This window comes from Coptis chinensis, chromosome 9, assembly GCF_015680905.1.
Source record: "Coptis chinensis isolate HL-2020 chromosome 9, ASM1568090v1, whole genome shotgun sequence".
Classification (NCBI taxonomy): Eukaryota; Viridiplantae; Streptophyta; class Magnoliopsida; order Ranunculales; family Ranunculaceae; genus Coptis; species Coptis chinensis.
Window position 1 is genome coordinate 24,931,551 of NC_141464.1, and position 24,467 is coordinate 24,956,017.

General features: G+C 36.9%; 1 protein-coding gene and 1 long non-coding RNA gene across 3 annotated transcripts; both read right to left on the reverse strand.

Moving 5' to 3' along the window:
* Positions 1 to 18,113: 18,113 nt before the first annotated feature.
* LOC147475321 (uncharacterized) lies at positions 18,114 to 20,231 on the reverse strand. Its single transcript, XM_086585373.1, has 5 exons — positions 20,058 to 20,231; positions 19,821 to 19,880; positions 19,120 to 19,202; positions 18,971 to 19,029; positions 18,114 to 18,737 (listed from the first exon to the last, which is right to left on the reverse strand). Exons 1-5 carry the CDS (start codon positions 20,229 to 20,231, stop codon positions 18,649 to 18,651), a joined length of 465 nt encoding a protein of 154 aa, XP_086441499.1. The 3' UTR covers positions 18,114 to 18,648.
* Positions 20,232 to 21,644: 1,413 nt separating this feature from the next.
* Positions 21,645 to 23,073, reverse strand: LOC147475322 (uncharacterized). Of its 2 annotated transcripts, none has more exons than XR_015208966.1 (4): positions 22,754 to 23,073; positions 22,472 to 22,632; positions 22,234 to 22,357; positions 21,645 to 21,709 (listed from the first exon to the last, which is right to left on the reverse strand). It is a non-coding gene; the product is annotated as an uncharacterized LOC147475322 (long non-coding RNA). The 2 variants fall into 2 exon arrangements; XR_015208965.1 differs by having other exon boundaries at positions 22,457 to 22,632; positions 22,754 to 23,071.
* Between the last annotated feature and the right edge of the window lie 1,394 nt (positions 23,074 to 24,467).

Sequence of the window (24,467 nt, forward strand, 5' to 3'; positions counted from 1 at the left end):
TTCTCTTGGTGACTCTCCAAGGGTTTTGTTTGTGTAAGATGGATGCAGGAAAACTTGTTATGCTATCAAGTACATTATCTGACTGCCTGGTTTTGTTCCTTGTATAGCCTATCTTGCTTCTCATGAAGATCCAGACATTGTCAAACTATTCTTGCATGAGTACAAGTCTGCATTGATTTTCTAGTACAATGTTTACGTCTTGAAAAAAAAAAACAGTGGTTGGTTAGGCTGTGATAGGTTCTTAGATTAAATTGATTGCATCAAGTCAGGTGTGATAGGTTCTTGGTTGGGTGATTGTGTTCTCTTTTGCTCGAGTTGATCTGCTAGATTAGATTTTGTTGGTTTATGTTGGCTTGTTACAATTTTTTGTATTTAGTGTAATATTTGTAATTGGAGATGATATTTGTGTGATGAATGTGATTTTAAGATACGTTTAATCTTTATTTGATGATAAATGACTAGGAAAATGGTATTATATTGGGATGATATTGGCAATTTTATTTTATTTTATTTTTATTATTTTATTTATTTATTTTTTAATTATTTTGATAAATGGGACATCACTTTTAAAGTGATGTATAGAGTTATTTCACTTCACTTTACAAGTAATTTAGAATCTGAATGAGACGTCACTTCCTAAGTGATGTTAATCGGCCTTATTGATTTCACTTAAAAAGTGATGTTAAACGTTATAACATCACTTGTGGACATCGATTAAAAAGTGATGCAAAGTTATAACATCACTTGTGGACATCAATTAAAAAGTGATGTGAAGTAACATCACTTATAGACATCGTTTAAAAAGTGATGTGGAAAACCCTGACTTTTCACGTCGCCACCAGTTACATCACTTGCAAAAGTGACGTCGTATATTTTTGACATCACTTATGGAGTGATTTTAAATGTCTTTTCTGTTGTAGTGGTTGTTGTTTGGAGGTGATGACTGGTTCGTTTTTCTTTTTTTGTTTGGCGAGTGCTGGTGGTTGGGTTTGCTATAGGTGGTGGCTGTTGGTGCTGAAAGTTGGAGGTCACGGTGGTAGTGATGATTGGGAGATGCTTGTTGTGGGTATGATGATGCCTGATGAAGGAGACGGTTAGGTGGTGCTGTTTTGGTGCGTGGCGCTTGGTTGATATGGTGTGGTGTTGCTGCGTGTGGCGGTAGTACCGCCGCGGTACTAATAGGTAATCGTTCTTGATGATGCCTCTGTTTCTATGTTGCTGTAGTGGAACAGTTTGCACGTCAAGACTTTTGTTGTCACGAATTTTGTTTTTGTGCTGCTCATGGAGATCGATATGGCGTGATATGCGAACTGATGATTGGCAGTGGAGGTAAGCGATCCGGTGTGTTTGTGTTTCAAAACCCCCGCTATCATCGCTGTCTCGCCTTCTCGGTGCATTGTTGATTGCACTAGATTGGTGACTGTGCTATGATATTGTAGTTGTGCAGAAGCTGACAACGGTCCTACTTTCTGAAAGGGTTTACTGGAATTTATAGTAGCGATGTCGGTTGCTTTTACTGCTTGATTGATGTGATAGAGTGGTAACTGTGAGCTATAGCTTTTTGACTTGTGAGTGTCGTGTTGAATACGTGAGTAAAAGTTTGTGGGCGTAGTTGTTGACTTGTTGTGAGTATTGACTATGTGTCTAGTGAGATTGATGTGCCTCCCACTTAAACTAAGCAATTACTCCAACTGTTGAGTTGAGTGCATGTTTGTGTGCACGCTGCCAGAGAAATGTATGTGCGTACCACTGTAAAAAAATAAAATAAAATAATAATAATAACATAAAATAATAAATAATAATACGTAAATAATAAATAATAATTTTGTGTGTGCGTTTAGGACTTATGGAAAGGACTTTGGACTAAATGACTTGGGGACTGCCTCTAATGCCTACTCCCACGCTTGATTGTGCCAAAAGCGCATGGATTGTTGCACGCTTGTCCTAATTATTTGTAAAATTTATTATCAGTATTAATAAAATTTTCACTTAAATTAAAAAAAAAATCTTAATTAATAAGTTAATAAATTAAGTGTTAAATATTTAGTTAGATTTTTTTACTTATGTAAGTATTTTTATATTTGTGTAATCAATCAAATCCCAAGAAGGCTCAAATTGTAACTTATTGGCCTTGTGCCCCATTTCGGCCTAGTTTGTGGGCTTCTATATGTATGTAATAATTTTATGAATAACAGGTGAGTGGCATTGACCCCGAACTGTCAACAGGTCAATGACCACTTAAGTCATCTTTGACCCAAGTGCGTGTAAGTACAACTTGGGAAGGTACGTTTTCTTTTATCTCTCCCTTGAATCTCCTGTCAAAGGATTATATGCAATCTCCAAACATTTTTAGGCTATTTAAACAAAAATCACTTTTAGCCTATTTTGGAAATGATATGACAGCCTGTTTAGAATTAGTGAGCATGATTAGAATTCATTTTTTTATGAATGCTTAATAATTTTGCAAAAATGATGAACTTTGCACATGCTTTTATATTGGGTATCTGAAACATACTTTTAGAGAATCTACTACATGCAAAAAAAAAAAAAAAAAAAAAAAAAAAATCTACCATCATGGTAAATCAAAATGTAGACTACCCTAAGAGTCATGAACATTTTCCCTGCATCCAAGAGAGAATTCAATCATTCCTGTAGTTGAGAACAATTTTTCAACTCAACATCTTCAAAATGCTACTTGTCCTATTTTATATATCTAAGCTTCATGAAGGACAATTTCTAATGCATTTTTTATTTTCTATCTCAACACGGGTATGTAAAAATACCATTTTGTGGGGGTACTCGTTAAACCCCCAAAATGCCACCCCGGTTTCATCCTGTTTGGGGGTGTGCATAGTGTAGGGGAATCTGACATAAAAAGACCCTACGTACCTAGTCTCGGGAATCTGACTTAAAAAGACACCCAACATAAAGTCTTGAGTATCTGACTTTAAACGACTCATTTTTCATTGCATTCAAGTAATGTCACAATAAGGTAACTATGCCCTTCTATTTGGAGAGATAGTTGTAAGCATCAGTTCCTTCGTCCAAATAACTCGTGTATTTCAATTTAGTACCTGATGGGTGGTAAGGTAATGTTTATCAACGACGCGAGTTTATTTGTTCAACATATTAGCGAATAATCTGTATTTGCTAAATCATTCCACCATCTGGGTGCAGATGACAAGGGTTTCTACAAACCCTGATGCTTGATAAAAGTTTTCGGAATCTAACTATTAACGACCTAAATTATTATATATATGTGTGTATTTTGGTTGTTTTTTTTATTGGTTTGCTATTTTCAATTTTCTTGTTGCATGCATGCTGTAATTTTTGTTATAGAGTTTCAGCCGAATTTTTGTTCACGTTTCTCAGGTAATTTCTTTCTCTATCTCTCTTGATACTTTGAGGACAAAGCATCCATCTGTTTGGGGGTGGGAGAGAAATATTTTGCAAAAATTAGCCACTTTTAGGTTATTTATTTTTCTTTCTTCCTAAAAAAATCAAAAATTAGTTAGTCATATTTAGTAATAAAGGTCTTGTTTCCTTTTATGTGATGAAAATTGTCTAGAAATCTCACATTAGCATTAGAATTAGGATTGGTTCTTAGAAACTTATGTTAATACGTACGCAATAGTTTTTATATCTTTTCATGAATATTCATGCAATGAGTGTCAATAACTGTACATAACAGTAATTTTTTGGGACCCATGGTTAGAATACTTAATTTTCAAATCCAGTGAGAATCTAGCTAAAAACCCTCAACATAAGTGTATTTGAGTAATGACCCAAGGATGAAGCAATTCAGAGTAGAAAGAAATCACATGTCCACTTGCTTTATCACTATACTATATCCTAGGAGAGAATTTAGGCATTCTTTTGACCGATATTGTAACGCCCGTATTTTAAAATACGTTTTTATCTATTTAATTAATTAATTTAATTATTTATTTTCAAAATTCGTTGGATTGGATTTGGACATGTGGGCCTGATTTTCTGGGCCCGAGTTTGTGTTGGGCTTGGGTTTCGGACCCAAGTATATAAACACATTGTTATAGAGAATAGGGTTTTAAAAATAATAAAAATAATGAAAATGGAGGTAGAGCTAGAAGCTTGTTTCTTTGGAGGTTGAGCCCATTTAATTTAATCGGGCTAGGAGGATTCATCGAAATTTGTTAATAAAAAGGTGAGTAGCTATTTTGCTATTTCACGGATTTATGGTTTTCCGTGTATCGGAGTATACCGACTAAGGTTTCGCCTATTAATCTTCATTCATTATCTTGTTGTATTGGACTTACGTGCCATTTGTATTATTAAACCTTGTTAAATTTGGTTTGATATAGAACCTGTCGAAACTTTGGTAAAATTTGTTTTGAATTTGTCGAACTATGAACAGCAGTTTCGAGGGGAGGCTTGACCATGAATCTTCTTTGCCTTTATTATTTTGTTGTTTTGTTTTGGGTGGGTTATTGTTGGTTTGAAGATTGGTGTTAGTGGAAGTTTGGTGGTCTTTATCGGCACTAATGGTATGAGTGGTTGGGCGTTTTGGTTGGTTTTATTTGGTTGAGTGATAATGGGTTGAAGGGGTATGTTTGAGTGTGTGAGGGCGTCGAGATGGGATTAGAGTGTGTCTTTGTTGGAGCTTGAGAAGCTTTAATGGCTTGAGCGTCCATTACTTGTATTCTTGAAGGATTTGTTTTGATGCGTTTTTAAAATAGTTTAAACTGTTTTGTTGTTGTGGGTTGGTTGAATGATGTTTGGTAGTAGTGGGGATGGTTGGGGGCTGTCGAGTGGAGGTGGAAGAACCATTAATGGTGGCCGAAATGATTTCTAGATCTAGTTTTGGTGATGTTTGGATTGAATGGATTAGAGTTTTTGGTTTTATTAAAGTGGTGGGGGTTTGTACCCTCTCCATTTTCAGTTTGTTGGAATTGGTGGTTGTGTGGAGGTTTGTGGTGGTCGGTTTTGGTGGTGGAAGAGAATGGGTGGAAAGATGAACGATGAATGATGAAAATCGGTTTGGGCCTTGGGCCAAAGCCTTTGGTTTTGGTTAGGCCGACCTTGTTTTGTTTTGTTTGGGCCTAGCTTGTTTAGTTGGTTGGGCCGGAATTTCATTTGTTTCTATGGGCCGATTTTATTAGTTGATGGGGCCAGCTCACTTTAGTTTTGATTGGGCCGGTTTCAGTTAAATTTTCGGGCCGAACTCAGTTGTGTTTTTGGGCCCGTTTCTAATATTGCTTGGGGCCAGTCCATTGGACTTAAAATAGATCTAATTGGGTCTTTAAATGTTTAGACTTTCGGGTTCTAAGGTTTGGGCTCGGCCAGTTGGGTCCGAACCATTACCTTAGTCATGAGCCCATGAGCCATGCACCTTTGACCTTAGCCATGAACTATGGCTATGACCCTGAACCTGTCGAACATGGAAATGACAGTTTGACTTTGACAATGACAGTTTGACTTCGACCATGACGTGTTGATTTTGACGTGACCATGATGTGTTGACTTTGACCATGATGGGTTGACTTTGACTTTGACAATGACGCATTGACTTTGACCATTGATGGTTGACTTTGACCGTTGACCATTGAAGGTTGACTTTGACATTTGACCATGGCATGTTGATGTTGACCATGATGTGTTGACCGTTGGCTTTGACCGTTGACCATTGACTGTGGAATGTTGACTTTTTTCGGTTTTAACATATTTGATTTTATGGACTATTGTAATAATAAAATGTTGTCGAACATTATATAACGTTGTTTGTCATTATCTAATTATGATTTGACGTGAGTAGTGTGTAAAACATATAGCTATTGGGCTTTGATTGTGGACTGTGGATTGTTTAATTGTGCTACATTTTATGTTGTAAATTGTATGGACAAATCCAATGCTAAAATGCTGTGAAAACTTGTATAAATTTGGTTGTCATTTATCTAATTAAGATTTGACGTGGATATTGTGACACTATGTAATATGTGGGATATATATGTTGAATGCAATAGTTTTGGAGACATAGATTTATATAAACGCCCATTATTATATATATGTGAGATGCTACTATGAGGTAGTATAGTATTTGTGGATATTTCCCACGGGATTGTGGCGTAGTGCAATAATATATTGACACGTGAAAGAATAAAAGTTGTTATGAGATATAATTGAGATATTTATAAATATTGTGGATTAGTGCAATAAGGTAATTGACCTGCACGTGGTATAGTGGAATTACTATGAGTCATAAATAGATGACACTTGAATAAATTACGTAACGAAAATCCTAGAACCTAGCTACCACAACTCATGTGATTTGGCCCTTCTGGCGTTTCAGTGAATCTGAATGGCCTTCGGGCGTAAGTAATGTGATTGGCCCTTCTGGCGTTTCAGTGAATCTGAATGGCCTTCGGGCGTAAGTAATGTGATTGGCCCTTCTGGCGTTTCAGTTAATTTGAATGGCCTTCGGGCTTAAGTAATGTGATTGGCCCTTCTAGCGTTTCAGTTAATCTGAATGGCCTTCGGGCGTAAGTAATGTGATTGGCCCTCCCGGGCGTTTGATAAAAGCTGAATGGCCCTCCGGCGTAGCGAATAATTGGCTTGATTATTCCGTTCGCAATATAGAACGAGATCGCAATATTTTATGCCGAATAGTGGCGATTTCTTACATATATTTGGCTTCCGGTGTGAGGATTTACGGTGTCGCGGCATCCCCGCCAGGTGGTTACGCACGGAGTGGTTCATTATGTAAGGGGAGGCATGTGGATGTACATGTTAAGTTGGGTAGCGATTGTGGTAGCCAGGAAACTAGGTAAGACATAGATACAACGCGTGATTTTAGGGACACGCAAAGAAAGCCCTGAAATAATCTAATTATGGTAATATGTTTGGTTGGTTATTTGTTTAGTTAGAACCTAAAACCTCGATGGAGGAACTACATGCCTTATTTATGATCGCGATATAGTTTGTTGTGTGGTTAGTGGGAAGTTAAAGGCCTCGGTGGAGGAACTACCTGCCTTAATTATTGTACTTAAGGATGTTGTATTAGTCGTTGAAAGTTAAAGGCCTCGATGGAGGAACTAATTGCCGTTATGGATTGTGTATATATATGTATAATTATATTTTATATTTTAGAGCTACTCACACCAGCATTTTTATAATGCTGACCCGATTTGCATGTTTGCTTATCGGGTGTGTTCATTAAATGAACACAGTTGATAAGTCTTGACAGTTTAGTGTTGAAGAAGATTGGTTGTCTTGCTGGTTTTTGCGTTAAGCGTTGCATTTCAAGATAGGTTTTGTTTTCCCTTAAGGTGATATAGATTTTCAGTTGAGGAAATATTATTTATATTTTCATTTGTAATTTTAATTAAAGAGTTATTGAAAAGAGATTTGTAACCTAATCTTATTTGATGAATTTTTGTAATGAAGAGGACATTTGTTTAATTGAAATTTTTATTGGTTTTTAATTATCCGCATATTTAAATTGTTTATGGGTTTTTGGGAGTTTAGAGTGCGTCACACCTCAGAGATCGAAGAGTCAGGAACAAATAATGTTTTTCCGAATTCTGTTGAAATTCGGGGTGTGACAGATATAGCCAAATAAAAAAATATACAAACCCAAAAAAATAAATTTCCACTAGTTTTCCCCGTTGAGCCTTTATATTAGCCATTTCATTTTTCAACCATTATTTCCTTTCCCATATCCATATCTAATGAGTTCGAGAAATATGATGAAAAACATAAAAGAGAAGAGAAAGACCTATACAAATACGAAAATTCGTTCTATTAGTTGGCGCCGATTGATGAATCCAGTTAGCTATGTCAAAACCAAGAAAAAGTAAATTTCATGAAAGAAAAAAAAAAAATCAAAATTATAAACTCCAAAAATAAAATCAAATGGAGTATAAAAGCCAAAAGGATGAAGTATGGAACAATTTTGAAACAAAAGAACACTAGGTTTTCTCCAGTAATTATTTGAAGACCATATTTTCTCTAACTCATTGTTTTGTTGTCCCTTCCATTCCTTCTAAACCACTTCCAAAGCCCTATAATACCTAATAAAAGTCATCTAGCTTAATTAGGATAGGTTAGTGTGATAGTAAGTGGTAAATGTGATTGATCGACCTCAGCTTCGTTGGACGTTATTGAGAATGTGAAGATATGTGTGCCCACTGCACACTGGAGTACGCAAAACTTGAGTGAAAAATATGAGAGAATTTGTATTTCGACACATACCTATGAGAACTTACTTAAAGACGCTCTCCGAAGGATCCAGAAACGACCCTGCTTGTACATTTCATTGTAAAGTTTACTGCATGCATATTCATATATAGATGATTTGATTATTGTGAATTTATTAAAGTAGGTTTCAAAGGAATTAATCTTCGTTCCCCGCTAGTGAGATGTATAGATATCTTATTTCTAATTTAGGGAACAAGCCTTTGTTACTGAGTCGTTGTAGTATAGTTGAAGTTTGTGGGTATCTTCTTTGGAAAACTCTCACGAGGCTAATACTCATCCACTAGAGAATTCCTAGTGGTTTAAGACCTTATTGCATATGGTCAATGCAATCGCACTCTGCGAAATGAGAATTAGGTTAGGACTACACATTTTTGGCCACTTATCTGTTTTAGTGTCTTTTCTTTGCTTGATGGCAAGCAAAATATTGTTTGGGGGTGGTTGATAAGTACCCAAAACTATGTTTTAAACCCCGTAGAGACATTACAATTGGGTCAATTATGTGTTTAATAAATGTAAATTAATTGTATTTTCATGTTTTCACAGGTTTCGACAGTCAACGTTAAAATACACACAAAACCTGCGTTTTAGCATGAAATACAACCAAATAAAGCTTGGACTTGAAATCTTCAGTATCAGCTCATTTAAAGCTCCAAACTGCCAGCAAAGCTCATGGACTCAGAGAACCATGAAACAAGTTGAAGAATCCAAACTTGAATAAGTCAGGAGAAAACTTCAAATGACGATATCTTTCGTCTCCTAACTCTGATTCAAGCATTTGACCAGCTAAAATGATTAGCGCAGGAAACTCTAGGTAACGGTATCTAGCTTCCAAAAAATGGTCGTATAGTTTGGAATATGAAGATAAAGCCAAAACCTGTTACTATTTAGTCTAAGCCCATTACTATTCCAGAGAATATTTCTAGAATATTCTCTAGAATATTTCTAGAATATTCCCTGGGACATTATATTTTATTTGTAACCGTTAGATTTAGATTAGATGGATTGAATCTAGACCGTCTAAAAAACTTTAAATAGAAGAGTCTAGTTTTAGTTTTTCTCATTGAATGGTTAGCATTCAATCATAGGATTTAGAATAGTTTACTGTTGTTCTAGTGTAATGAAGAATTTAATTTCCAGTTTTTAATTAAAATGTTTTTAATTCAGTTTTATTTTCTGTTAATTAGAATAACACTTTAGTTCTGTAATCTCAGAGCAGAAACTCTGCCCGAGTGAGGATTATCTTTGTTAGGGAGGGTGCTTCGATAATTATAACGATTAGGAATCGAGTAAGTTCAACCAGAGATGGGGTTCTTAATCGATTCCATGCACTAATAACGCTCGTTCAGAGAGGAAGAGTTGTTATTAGGGATCAAAAATTGAGACTAACTCTTTTAACGGAGATATGATTCGCTCAAACGGATTTTCTATCTCCGAAATCAAAAGTCTATTTTATTTTAGTTTCATCATTTTCTCACCTAAATCCATTTTCACAAACATCACGTGATCGAATTAGTTTTTGTTTATAAATAAACTTTTGCAATTTCATTGAAATGTGAACGAAATGACAAACCCGACCGCTGTTTTATAGAAAGATCATACCACATAAGTCATTGTGAACTAGCTCAAGGACATTGTCCTTTCTGTGAGACGGTAATCTTTGGAAAGACACCCTGTGTTGCTTTCCTACCAAACAATGAGTACATCTATTTAAATGCGTACCTTTTATGTTTGGCAAGGCCTTTTGCTTGGCAAGAACTTACATGCCTTTTTCGGCCATATGACACAATCTCTTGTGCCATAGTTCGGAGGACGCTTCTTATTTTACCGTATTTGCTTCCACTTTACACAAACTAGCCTGTATCTGGTAAAGAGAGCAAGTTTTCTTCTCTTTGGCTGCTACTATGGAACCTCTGCTCAGTTTCCATACTCCGTTACCAAACGAGTTTAGAAAGCCATCATCATCTAACTTCCCAACGGAAATTAGGCTTAGTCAAATGTCAGGGACATGTCTTACATCCTTGAGTGTCAAGGTGTAGCTGACATTGGTTTGTACATAAACATCACCAATGCCTACAATCTTCGAGACTCCACTGTTACCCATCTTTACTTCACCAAACTCACCATAGCTATAGGTAGTGAAGAATCCCTTGTGCGGTGTGATGTGATAGGATGCTCCTGTATCTATCACCCACTCTGCATCCTGACATGAGGTACTAAGACAGCACACACCACATTCTGACATAATTCCCACTAGACCATCGTCGACTAGTGCGGTGGTATCTCTCCCTATGTTTCCGTTAGTCTGTACCATGTCTTCATGTACACAGTTATTCTTCTCATCCCTCTTCAGTGTTCTGCACTCGTACCTGAAATGACCTTTGGTGGCACAATAGTAACATTGTCTCTCTGCCTTAGGAGTTCTAGCTTCACCCCTAAATTTGCCTCGGTCATCACATCGAGAATGAGATGGTTTTCTGCTCTTACCTCTCCCCTGCTTCTCTGTGACAAGGATCTCTGAGTGAGAGGAGTTGTTTCGTGAATCCTTTCTTGTCTCCTCATTCAACAATGCCCCGGTAGCCATCTCCATGGAAATAACTCCATCCTTGGCGGCTCCGTTAAGAGAAACTGCTAACGTTTCCCAATTGTCAGGTAGGGAGGTTAATAGGAACAAAGCCTCAACTTCGTCTCCCATATTAATCTTCATCAAGTGTAACTGATTGATGATATTATGTACTTCATTAAGATGCTCAGACATTGAAGAACCTTCTTTGTACTTCGTGTTAACAAACTTCTTAATGAGCAGCACTTTGTTTCCGGTCGACTTCCTATCATAGAGGTCTGCGAGTTTCTTCCACAAGCCAAAAGCAGTAGTCTCTTGGGATACATGGCAGAAGACATTGTCGACAATCCATTGTCGAATGTACCCTATTGCTTTTCTGTCAAGCTTGGTCCACTCAGCCGCCACTATTGCGTCTGGTTTTACCCCCCCCATTCTCAATGGGTTGTGCCAAGTCCTTGCAATATAGCAAGTCTTCCATCTTGCCTTTCCAAATGGTGTAGTTTGCTCTATCTAGACTAATCATGCGAGTGTTCATAGAATGGTCCATCTCTACAAGCTATTTCAACTCAAACCTTCTCTCAGGAATTTTGTCAAACACCTTCCAAGCAAAATTTGGATAACAACCTAGATTAATCTAACCAAGGCAGTTATACCACTTGTTAGGGAATAATGATATCAATCGATCCCCACTACACAGATAACTTGTATTTGAACCAACAACAATCTCAAGACAATTCTAAATATCCACTAAAACTAACCTAGCATGCCCAACTCTCTAAACAACTACTAACAACAAATAATAATGCAAAAAAGTAAAAGCATACCACAACACAAAGATATACCGTGGTTCAGCCAATGGTGCCTACTTCCACAATAGCTAATCATTTTATAAAATGGGAAGGAAGATTACAATCACTCCTTTCAGTCTTTCACCTTACTAGATCACTCCCCTCTCTTTACAGGGTTTTCTCTCTGCAAAGGTTATCTCTCAATCTTGATAGCTTTCAAAATTGGGTTTCTCTGTAAAACTTCTGTGTTAGGTTTTCCCAAAAACCATGATCTCTATTTATATAGTAAACCGCAATCTCGCGATTACTGTAGCAAAATAGAAACTACGAAAATAGACATGAGCGCGGGCGTGCCCTTATCCAGGCAAAATCGAGCTCGTGTGCCCTCTAATTTTCCTCAAGCCAAAAAATCTAGTACCATGAGCGCAGGCGCACTTGCGGGCAAGACCAATTGATCAGCCTTTTCCACGCAGACATCAACAGATTTGTCTCCTCTTACTCATGTGAGAGATAACTCCAACAAAAGGCTGGTATCCAAAGGTTTTTATTTTCTCAAGAACTTGACTGGCAATGTTCTAACAAAACACTGGAATGCGTCTCATTTGCGTTTATTTCACAAGTAAATTACTTATCATTAGTTCTACCAATAAATTTCAAATAGATTGCACTTTCCTTCCATTTATCATCAATAAATTTCATTTCCATTTACGTTGCGTTTTAATTTCAAATTGGTCACTTAGTTTTACACTTATTAAACTCGGGTGGCGAAGGCCATACTGCACTTCTGTTTCGGCTTGCGTGGTACAGTTGGCCTACGCCTGGTATCATTGTTTAGGGATGTCTATCTTGCCCGAAACCCGTCCAAAACCCGAACAAAATACCCGCACCGAACCCTGCCCAAACTCGACAAAGCTCGAACCCGAACCCAAACCGAAATACATAGGGTAGGGTTGGTCACACTCTCTAAACCTGGACCGACCCGATAATTTAGCCCTAAATCTGTTAAAAGGGCTAAAACCCCAAAACCGAACCCGGACCTAAATTCGATTTCAATTGCATACTACTAATCTCATATAAAAGAATGAGTTAGATAAATATTTGGATTATGATCTCATTCATATTTACAATGATGAGTTATTTAATATATTGGATTATGAAAAAAATTTATGTCGGGATTTCCAATTTTTTCAGTAATTGCACGTGATCATGTGTCTATAGTTCATTCCGAGTCCATCTATTTTTAAATCATATCAAATAATTATATCTGAGTATATGTGATAATTACTTTCAAGTTCATTAGAAGTTTTATTTTGTTTGAATGATTTGTGGATAGCCGAAGAAGGAATAAAATGTAGATATATATTTCAAATAAAGTTTCTTATTGTCTTCTTTCTTCATTTATACCGGGCTTTATCCTACCCGAAATCCGAATCCGAGCCCGATGGGTACCCAAAATATAGGGTTAGGATAAAGTTTTGTCACACTTCTCAACAAAATATCCGACTCTGAACCCGACCCGTTGAAAACCGGTCCGGGTTTGGATAACCCAATACCCGTTCAAAACTCGAAAAGTCGGGTTCGAACCGGGTCGGGTACCCGTTTGGACATCCCTATGACATTGTTCGACAATACAAACCCAAGAATGATAATGTATTGTTTTTTGTCTATGTGGAATTGTTTAGATTACACCAAGCGTATACCTTTGGTGGCGAAGTCTGAACTACACTCAGATTTAAACCCAACTAATAAGGCACTTCTTGGTTGTCTCCACAAGGATCGTCTGATGGAGAATCTTCACAATGGAACTATGCTTGCTATTCAAGTGACTTAGTTCCATTGATCATATCTTGAGTGGTTTTGGAGATCACATCTTGAGTGGTTTAGGAGTTGTACAGTAGTAGTTTAGATGGACGGTATGAAATAGATTCTATTAGCAGTAGTTTCCATGTGAACCAGGCTTTTGAGATTTTTTCATTGTTCCGGTTGGCTCCCTGATATGATCTGGCGGAGTATAGATATGTTGCATGCAAGCTTCACGGTTTGAATGCTCAATGGAGTGAAGAGAAGAAACAGAGTTATATATGCCACGCAATTCGGGAATTTAACATCCACAAGTCCTTGGTGCATTGTCATATTGTCCGATTGTGGGATATCTTTGAGATAGACCAGAACACATTTTGCACCGTCTTGGATTATTGCAGCGGTAAAGATCTTGATGCAGCTCTAAAAGCAACGCCAATACTTCCCGAGAGAGAGGCCGAAATTGAAATTGTAATTGTTCAGACATTTCAAGGTCTTGTATATTTAAACAAGAGACAGCAGAAGATTATCCATTATGATTTGAAGCCTGGAAATGTTCTCTTTGACGAGGTTGGTGTTGCAAAAGTGACGGATTTCGGTCTAAGCAAGATAGTGGAGGATAACGTCGGATCCCAAGGCATGGAATTAACTTCTCAGGGTGCTAGTACATATTGGTGAGTGGTGCATCACATGGCTTTAAGAATGGAGGGTGATTTATAAGTGTTATTTCCTGTTAAAAGTTTGTAGGCGCTGAGGGAAAAAAACAACTCTTTTGCTTGACCCACTTACTCTTGGCGACCGGCACCAGCACCGGTGGGTTCAGGTGGTTTCCAGTCGGTTCCAACCTTTTTCGTGCCGGTTCAGGCGTTTCCCAGCTAGTTCAGGTGGTTTCCAGCCGGTTCAGGCATTTCCCCTGCCTGGTCAAGCATTTTCCAGCCGATTCAGGTGGTATACAGGCCGGTTCAGGCTTTTTTCATGCCGGTTCAGGCATTTTCCAGCTGGTTCAGACATTTTTCATGCCAGGGCAGGCGTTACCCAGCTGGCTTCGGCGGTCATCTACCGGGTCAGGCAGTATACAGGCCGGTTCAGCAGTTTGCAAGCCAGGTCAGGCCTATTTCAGCAGGTTTAGGCTGGGTTAGCATCTTCCATGGCCATATCACTGAGTGCTGCATCTTTTCAAACTTTTTCGCCCATCTTTATTACATGTTCCTTTTTATTTCATTTTGATTTTTTTGATACTTTAATTCTTCAACATATCATCTTCATCTTCGTTTACTCATTTGTTGAAGAGGGGGCAATATGTGTACCCTACATCATATTTCCAATCCAAAGTGTCTCGGACCATGGACTGGGTGTAGGACTAGCGATGGACCATTCCGGTGGTTGTCAAAAAACACTTTGGATCATCCGGTCTTCTAATCCGTCAAAATTCACAACAGGTCTAGGGCCCATCCGGGTGGCCCAAGTTTATGGACCCAATCCGTCCGGATCATCCTGATCCAATAACCCGATTTGCGGAGGTGAGAAACCCTAGTGCAATCCGATAAGATCTTGCACAAGGATAGAATGAAATCTTGGGGAATTATCCTATTTTAGATAGGATCATGTTATGATTCAAAAAGGAAGGCAATCTCCAAGAATCACTTTTTTGGTCGCCAAGGCAGGAGATTGCTATATATACGGAGGCTTCTGCAGCCTCCAGAACAACGTTTTACGAGACTTGATCCCGGATTTATCACTGGGTACGTAGGCAACCAGAACGTTGGTGCAGTCTATCTTCTTCAAAAAACCTAATCCCCATCTCTTTCGAACTTTCGGAAGCACCACTACATCGGGAGTGTCGGGTTAACTTTTTCCCCTGACACCTGTTATGGTTTGCCGCATAATGCGATTCTTTTTCTTAGAATTATGTATACGTTTCACTAATTGGGTTAAGGTTGATACAATGCACACGACTAATGCTATAGTCCATTCTTTATGTGATATAGTTTGGCCTGGCTGGTGCCTACAACCTCACCTAGTAGCCCCATGCACCCCGTCCGACCAAATTGCACTAAATAGGTTGGCTAGGGTAGATGAAAATAGGATGAAGGCTTGGAAAGTAGTCATAGATATGCAAGACTTAAAGGAGGCTCATTTCACAAGTGAGGAGCAAACGGAGGAAAATGCATGATTGGAAACAACTATATATGGTAATATTTATATTTCTTGTTAGAGTCCGCTTATGTCCCAAACGACATTTTATTTCCTGTTATCTCCATAATGGATAGAACTCATATAGGAGTTGCGTCTGCATGTAATTTATTTCTTTATATTTGTATCGTTTAACTTTCTTTTATAAGTGCTCCCATTTCCAAGCACGTTTATATGATATTCTCTATCCTTTTCATTCCATACTTTAGGGACAAAGCATGATTCTGTTTGGGGGTGGAATAGAAACACGCTCTAAATGTTTAAGCACATATTAGGTTGTATATTACGTATTATTTGTCGTATAAAAAGTATAAAATAGAAAAAAAAAAAATATAAAAATAGTTTATACTATGCACTTAGGATAATGGTATTATTTTATTTTCCATGATGATATTAGTCTAGAAATCTCAAGTAGCAATAGAATTAAGCGTAGTTCTTAGAAACTTAGGTTAATACGTAGGTAATAGTCATTGCATATTTTCATTAACATCTTGCATGAGCATATATGAGTGTACTTGGCAGTATTTTTTTGACACCTAGGTTAGACTACTTAATTTTACATATCCTGTAAGATTCTAGCCTGAAAGCCTCATATGAGTGAGTATTTAAGTGATGACACAAATGAGACATATAATATGAGTAGAGAAATCACCCTGACACCTGTTATGGTTTGCCGCATAATGCGATTCTTTTTCTTAGAATTATGTATACGTTTCACTAATTGGGTTAAGGTTGATACAATGCACACGACTAATGCTATAGTCCATTCTTTATGTGATATGGTTTGGCCTGGCTGGTGCCTACAACCTCACCTAGTAGCCCCATGCACCCCGTCCGACCAAATTGCACTAAATAGGTTGGCTAGGGTAGATGAAAATAGGATGAAGGCTTGGAAAGTAGTCATAGATATGCAAGACTTAAAGGAGGCTCATTTCACAAGTGAGGAGCAAACGGAGGAAAATGCATGATTGGAAACAACTATATATGGTAATATTTATATTTCTTGTTAGAGTCCGCTTATGTCCCAAACGACATTTTATTTCCTGTTATCTCCATAATGGATAGAACTCATATAGGAGTTGCGTCTGCATGTAATTTATTTCTTTATATTTGTATCGTTTAACTTTCTTTTATAAGTGCTCCCATTTCCAAGCACGTTTATATGATATTCTCTATCCTTTTCATTCCATACTTTAGGGACAAAGCATGATTCTGTTTGGGGGTGGAATAGAAACACGCTCTAAATGTTTAAGCACATATTAGGTTGTATATTACGTATTATTTGTCGTATAAAAAGTATAAAATAGAAAAAAAAAATATAAAAATAGTTTATACTATGCACTTAGGATAATGGTATTATTTTATTTTCCATGATGATATTAGTCTAGAAATCTCAAGTAGCAATAGAATTAAGCGTAGTTCTTAGAAACTTAGGTTAATACGTAGGTAATAGTCATTGCATATTTTCATTAACATCTTGCATGAGCATATATGAGTGTACTTGGCAGTATTTTTTTGACACCTAGGTTAGACTACTTAATTTTACATATCCTGTAAGATTCTAGCCTGAAAGCCTCATATGAGTGAGTATTTAAGTGATGACACAAATGAGACATATAATATGAGTAGAGAAATCACACATCCACTTGCTTGATTACCATATCATATCCTAAGTAAGAATTTAGGCCCTCTTTGGATCGATATAGCTAAAAATTCATACCTATAAGTAATTATCTGCTAGGTAAAAATTCATACCTATAAAAATTCATTCCTCTGAGCCTTTCAATTTCGCAACCACAAATCCTTTACCCATCTTTTAAACCAATAAAAATAAAAATAAGCCTACTCATCTTTGAATGAGTCTGAGAATAGGATGAGTAAAGAGAATAAAGAGAAAGACTTGTGGAAAACCAAAAATTAGTTAGTTGCTTCAGAATAGAAAAAGAAAAGAAGTTTCCATCCAAAGAAAAAAAAAATAGAAATAAAATAAAAACTCTAAAATAGAATAAAATGAGTCAAAAAGCCAAAATAAAAAGGTTAAAGATGAAAACTAAGTATAGAAACAAAGTAAGAACAATGTTTTCTCTAGTTACATGTAATTGAAGAGCCTATTATCTCAAACTTCACTGCACCAAAACAGCTTTTTTGTGATGCCAAAATGGCGTTACAAATAATTTTAGTGACACCATTTTGGCATCACAATTTGGCATCAATTATTTTTGTGACGCCATTTTGACGTCATAAATATTTGTGACACCATTTTGGCGTCACTAATTTGTGACGTCAAAATGGAGTCACAAAATATAGTGACACCATTTTGACATCACAAAATGTTAACCGTCACATATTTTGTGACATCGTTTTGGCTTCACAAAATATATTTTAGAAAAAAAAAAAAGTTGTTATACATATACCGGCGGATATATAACAACCAATTATTATTATTATTATTATTCAAGATACAATTAGCCCTAGCCACCACCGGTTGCTATATGAACTAGCCAAAATACAACTTTTAAAAAACAGTTCATTCAATAAAATACACAATCACACTGTCAATCCCATTCAAGAATAAAACATTCATTCCATCACTCAAAATTATCAAGTCACTTGTAAACAACAAGTACTTCAATTTTCTAAGCGAAAAGTATAATACAAATCACTTTCTAAAAATAGTAAACAATTTTTACTAGAAAGAACCTCGGAATCTCCCGAACTTGTCAGGTATTTACGTATAGGTGTGCTCTCAGACCTGCTTACTGGTGTGGGCATCTCGGGTGCATCACTTATTTTAACTGAATCTGCAGAACCAAACCCATCTGAACTAGGTGTGTTGAGTTTTGAATAAACACCAGAGTCTAATTTCTCTAAGTCGGTGGTTTCTGGGGTTGGAGGCAAGCACTGAGACAACTCCAACGCATACTGTTGAATAGCTTGTGTTTGACCACAATAAACCAGAACCACATGCTCCCCATCGGGTAAATAGTCACTTGTTCCAGTAAGAATCAAAATAGGCACTGCAACAGTAAATTTTGCAATATAATCAATGCGTGTGGCCATGGGATTTGGACCATACTACTCTAAATGCACAAAACGATTCAGCGTCACTTGGTAGCAGCCACCCTTCTTTACTTGCTTAAGTATCTTCACTTCACGATTCAAAGCTACATAAGAAAAAATCATTTAGTAGTGCTTTTCACTTACCCAAGATAGAGAAAAATATCAGAAAACCAGCAGAGATTTGAACCACACCTTTCGACTCCCAACTCGAGTGGATCCAAGAAGACCCACATTCTCTCTATAGCGTTTTACATATATTTATGAAATGACAGTAACTTAGAACACGTTAAAGGAAATAAGAGTGCAAGGAAATACTTGAAATATATGTGCTACTTACATAGACACAGTAGAGCCAGTTCCTGTCCCAAATAGTCCATCCAATAGGATTCCAATTCCCTGTTCAAGATGAACCATCAGTTTTATTTTTGTTATGGAGTTCCATCTAAAGCAGACATGTACCACACTTAGTATAACTTGCTCACCTACCAGCCTATACCACGACTAAGAACATGAGCAGGAGGAGGAGTAGCACTAGGCAATCGCAAAGCAGCCTTATATGCTCCAGTTGACTGCCAAAACAAATGCCAGAGTTAACATCGAACGTCAAACCATTCCTGTGCCCCTATACGCTATCTATAGAATGAGATACCTCTATTATGGAAACAAAAATAGCAGGCATCATTCCGAACGCGTGACCAACATCAAATGTAGGTGCACCCCATTGAAGTCGGTATGGGATTTTTATCTTGCATTTTGTAAGTGCACAAGGTTTACAATTGGCTCTAACATGATAACGACATAGTTTGTCAGGAACCAACAATAGGTATACCGACCAAGGTGCAGAAGAAATGAGATAGGCCTTATCAGTTCGGTAGTTCATTTGAGTCTTTTCTGGACGATGTTTGTAAGTTTAATCGGCGGCGATCAAGAGATGAGCATATGCCCATATCATCGTGGATCGATATTACGAGAGCAAACCGTTCCAATACTGGCAAGTGCTTTGCCTGAAAGTGTTTTAGATACTTTACACAAAAGACAACATATGAAACAAATTCTCAATTTCCTTCTCTGACAACAATTACAGTTTGTTTCCTATAGAAAAATAGAAGGGAAAAAACACGAGAAAAGTAACGCTTCCAATAAGATAAAGATCAAGGAGCCAAATCAATTGAGATAGTTGGTGCTACCTGGGAGAAAGCGATGAATAAGATGAGCATGGGAACTCCAATTTCTACACAGGATCCAACCTGCCAAAGAAAGTAATGCAAGCGCTAATGCTTTTGAAACTTAGAACAAATGAGTGGAATGACCTACCAAAACGGTAAAAAAAGCACAAAATACATAATAAAAAGAGCAAAGGAATTTCAACGTTTTCTATCTAAAAAGAAATTGCTTTAAAAATAATCAAAACCTGAAGGACATACCGCTGTGACAAGATTAATGTGATTGGGACAATTTGTTGCAGTCAAGAAGTTAGCTGCATACACAGGTTGACCATCATGAGGCTTAAGTATCTGCCCCCACAAATTTTTTTGAGAGAGATCGAGAGGGAAACCCTCCCAATTTCCGGAGAGAGAGCGAGAGAGGAGGCCAAGCATATTCTCTCCTTGGACTTTATCAAGCACAACTCACCCAAGGCCCAAAATATGGGGTTTTACAATAGATATTGAACTTAAAGATGCATGGATGTCATCACAATAAAAACATTTTCAGTAGTAAACATTCAATGACAAACTAATCTACATATTAGAGTGGTAGACCCCGAACTAAACCTGAATTTTGCAATAAGAAATGCATACGTTGTGCAACTGACCAAACCCAATGAACACGTTGTAGCAACTGGATCTATCGGGACTTCCTTAGTAGATGTGTGTCACCAAAAGTCTGAATATACAAACACAACTTGATTTTAAATTATATAACTTTTACGGATGTCATCCAAGTATTGGTAGAATCAAGTTGTACACTTGTAATATAACCAAACCCAATCAACTACATGGAGAAAAATTTCTTAATACAGACATAAATAAGAATATGAAGTACCTTGAGAAGCAACATGCCAACATTGACAATCAGTAACACCTATCCTTCCAAAAGCTTAAATACACATTATCTCCTTTAGCATCCTGACCAAATAATAAAGGATTAGAAGAACAATGTCTAACCAAACCAAAATCAAGTAAACCCCAAGCTTGAAATCCGTTAACATAGGCAACCACAAACACCCACTACACTAAGCATCGTCAATGAAACAACTAAACTTGAAACAATCCATTAACAATAGACAATTTGTGCCTATTACCTCAATACCAGATTTATGCCATTTATGTCATCTCACTACCAAATTATATAAGTTCTAAGTGATAACCTTTAGGAATGATCTAGATTTACATAGTATGAACATACTACACAACATGATCAACTACATACTTATCTATAGATTCAAAGACATGAATAAAATGAGACGTCACTTCTGAATATATTCAAGCAACAACTAAATATTTGCAGACTTTTAGCCGATCATGCCCATTTCTAATAACACCCTTGTCTGCCCTAAACCCAAACCATGCTCATGAGTACTTTTCCCTAAATACCCAAGGCCCCATGCGAAAATTGCTGATTTAAATCGTGGTTTTTCCCAAGCATCAAGTCATGGTTTATAACTCATTTCAAAACCATATATAATTCTCAATACTCTTAATTCTCATAATTGTAACAAAAAGTTGATAGAAAAACAAACCTGAACTGAGAAATCCACCTTCAGCGAAATCGAAAGTCCTAGTACAAAATCCAGCTAAAACGTTCACTAGTTTCACCAAAACATGAAAAGAATCAAATTTTATGGAAAAAAATCAAAACCCCAAAGTGAAATAAGCTTTGGGGGTGAAAAATAATGAATAAGACAGAAGCAGGTCCATGGCAATAGCAGCGGCACCAGCAGGCACCAAGCAGCAGCAGCAGGCAGGCACCCGGGGGTGAAAAATAATGAATAAGACAGCAGAAGGTCCATGGCAACAGCAGCAGGCACCAGCGGCAGTAGGCAGGCACTCAGCAGCAACACCCAAAATTATAAACCCTAGAAAACAAAATCACGTTAGAAACCCCAAAACAAAAATCAAGACAAACAAAACTTATCTTCATCGACTGTAACCTTAACTAGAATCTTCATATTTCACTCATACAACATCTTACAATAGATCAAATCTGCATATTAACCCAATTCCTACAAGCACAAGGAAAACAGCACTGCAATCCAGGTATTTAGCCTGTAATTGAGACTCTAGAAAATCCACCTAAAAACTGATTTCTAATCATTTCTACCGATATTAAGCAGGGCAATACCCGAAACCCCTAAATTCTGCCTTAATAAAAAAAAAAAAAAACTCTAAAACCCTAAATACAATTTTCACCAAAATTTGAAATCTTTCCATTTCACATCTTATTTTCAAAACATCAATACAACACAACACAAGCTTATATCTTCTTATAAACTGGCTTGGGCTCGATTTTGTCATTCCAATAATACCAAAACCACAAATCAGCAAAAACACAGTTAGTAGATGCATGTACATAACAACACAAAACAAATGTAAGTCTTACATCAAGTAAAGACAAAAGCTCCTCAACAGAAGAAGGTGGTTCCAATAGTTTAGTTCCAGCTTCCATAAGCTGATTTTCTAACTCTTTCTCACCCATTTCTAACAACAATCCAGATCTTCAAACCCTAGAAATCATCACAAATGTAAAAAAAAATAAAAATTAACACCTAGGGTTAGTAACAGTAACAATAAACCATAACTAGAATAATGATCCAATTGATTACTTGTTAAACCATAACTAGAATCTTGAAGCTGTTGCTGCATCTGAACTCGATAATTCTGATTGTTCATTTCCCTTTTTTGCTCCTGATTCCAATTATCTCTAGACTGAACTTGAACCATTTGCTCTCCATAATACAGTTGCTTCGCTCTCATCATCCCATCAGGTACACTATTATCTCTGTACATAATAATAATAATTCACTTAAAATCAAGCTCATAACTATACCCTTCCATTACCTACCAACTAATTTAAACAAAAAACTAATAAATCTTTTCTTAACAATTGAACTAAGCAGTACCTTGAATTTCCATCGGGTGAATGTAAATCAAGACCCCCACTACTTTTCTGCACCAATTGCGGCTGCGGTGGCTTTCTAAACCCAGTCCCCAGTCCTTGTTCTGACCTTTCCGATCTCTCAGACCTCTTCGACTTCTCGGATCTCTCATCATCCGAGAAAACCCAGATCGTATTTTTAACAATACCAACAACATTAAAAGATCGAAAAGAGAGTACCTCTGTTTAAGATGGAGATGTTGGGATAAACAAAACTGCCGTCTTCAATTCACTGTCATCGAAATTAGGGGAAGGAGGTGGAATATGAAGAAGTGGGGAGGAACAACATATTTAGGGCAAGGTTTTACTCTTTCAGAGAGTTGAGATCGAGAAGAAACCCAATGTCTTTCGAGTTTGACGCCTGTGTAGAACACGTGCGCTGATTTCAATTTTTTATACCTTTCACCGCAGATATGCCGTCACTAATTTTTTATAGAATTTTCTTAAAAAAATAAAATAACCTTTTGATTTATTGTGACGCTAAAAACCGAATACTGACGCCTAATTGCTGTCACAAAATTTCTGACACCATTTTGGCGTCACAAAACCTCAAAAGCCTCTGTCACAAAAATACAGTTATGGTGTAGTGCTTGTTTATTTGAATATCCATTTCGTTTCTTCTTGAACTATCACCTCAGTCCCGTATCACCTAATAAAGACCTCTAGCTCAATTAGGATTAATTTGGTATGGTAGTAAGTGGTAGATGTAATTGACCAACCTCGGCTCCTTTAGACGTCATTGAGATTGTGAGAAAACGTGTGCCCACTGCACACTGGAGTGAGCTAACTTGAGTGGAAAAATCAGAGTATTTTTGTCTTGACAAATTGTGAGGACCTACTTAAGGACGCTAATCCAAAAGTTCTAGAAACGGACCTGTGATCAGCTCTCAAATGTGCATTTTATTACCTGTATATTGCTGCATTACATCCTTTCTTACACTTAACGAAAAAATAACTCATATCTTTTATTACTTTTCAGGTTAGCGAGTATTTCAGACCACTTATCATAAAAGCTGCATCTTAACACCAAAAGGGGCCTTAATCACGTTTATTATGAAGACCAGAAGCTGCTATGGAAAAGTGCTAAAAAAGTCAACAGTCAACAGTCAACAGTCAAAGGTCAAAGCCCTTAACTGAAAAGACCAGAGATGGAGACCCTTATCTCAAAATATGACATTCTCCCAAAACCTATCTTGGTCAAGAAGAAATCAAAAAAGCAAAAGCAAAAGCAAAAGCAAGAGCAAAAGTGAAGTGTGACTTGTCTAATTTGTAATGGAGAAGGGTAAATTTGTAAAAGGCAAAAGTATGGGTATATAACCCAAAAGTAAGGGAGAGAGAAACTATCCATTGTCTTAGGATCCAAACCATTTGGTTTGTTTAATTTATTGTCTAGTTTTTCAATTCAAGTTTTTACTTTATTGTTTGTTTTATTTCCTTTCAATCAAAACTTGTTATTTTACTTGTTCTTATTTCAATCTTCAATCTTATTTTACTTGTTCTTATTGCAATCTTTAATCAATCTTTCTTCCAATGTTTTCAAGTCATTTCAATATCAACAACTAAAGGTTTCATGTTTTCATTAGCATAAAACCAATTTAATCTATACAAGAGTCTACCTTTCTTTTTCACAACTCCCACACTCAAACTCTAAACAATTTAGGATGAACCTCACTTCTAAA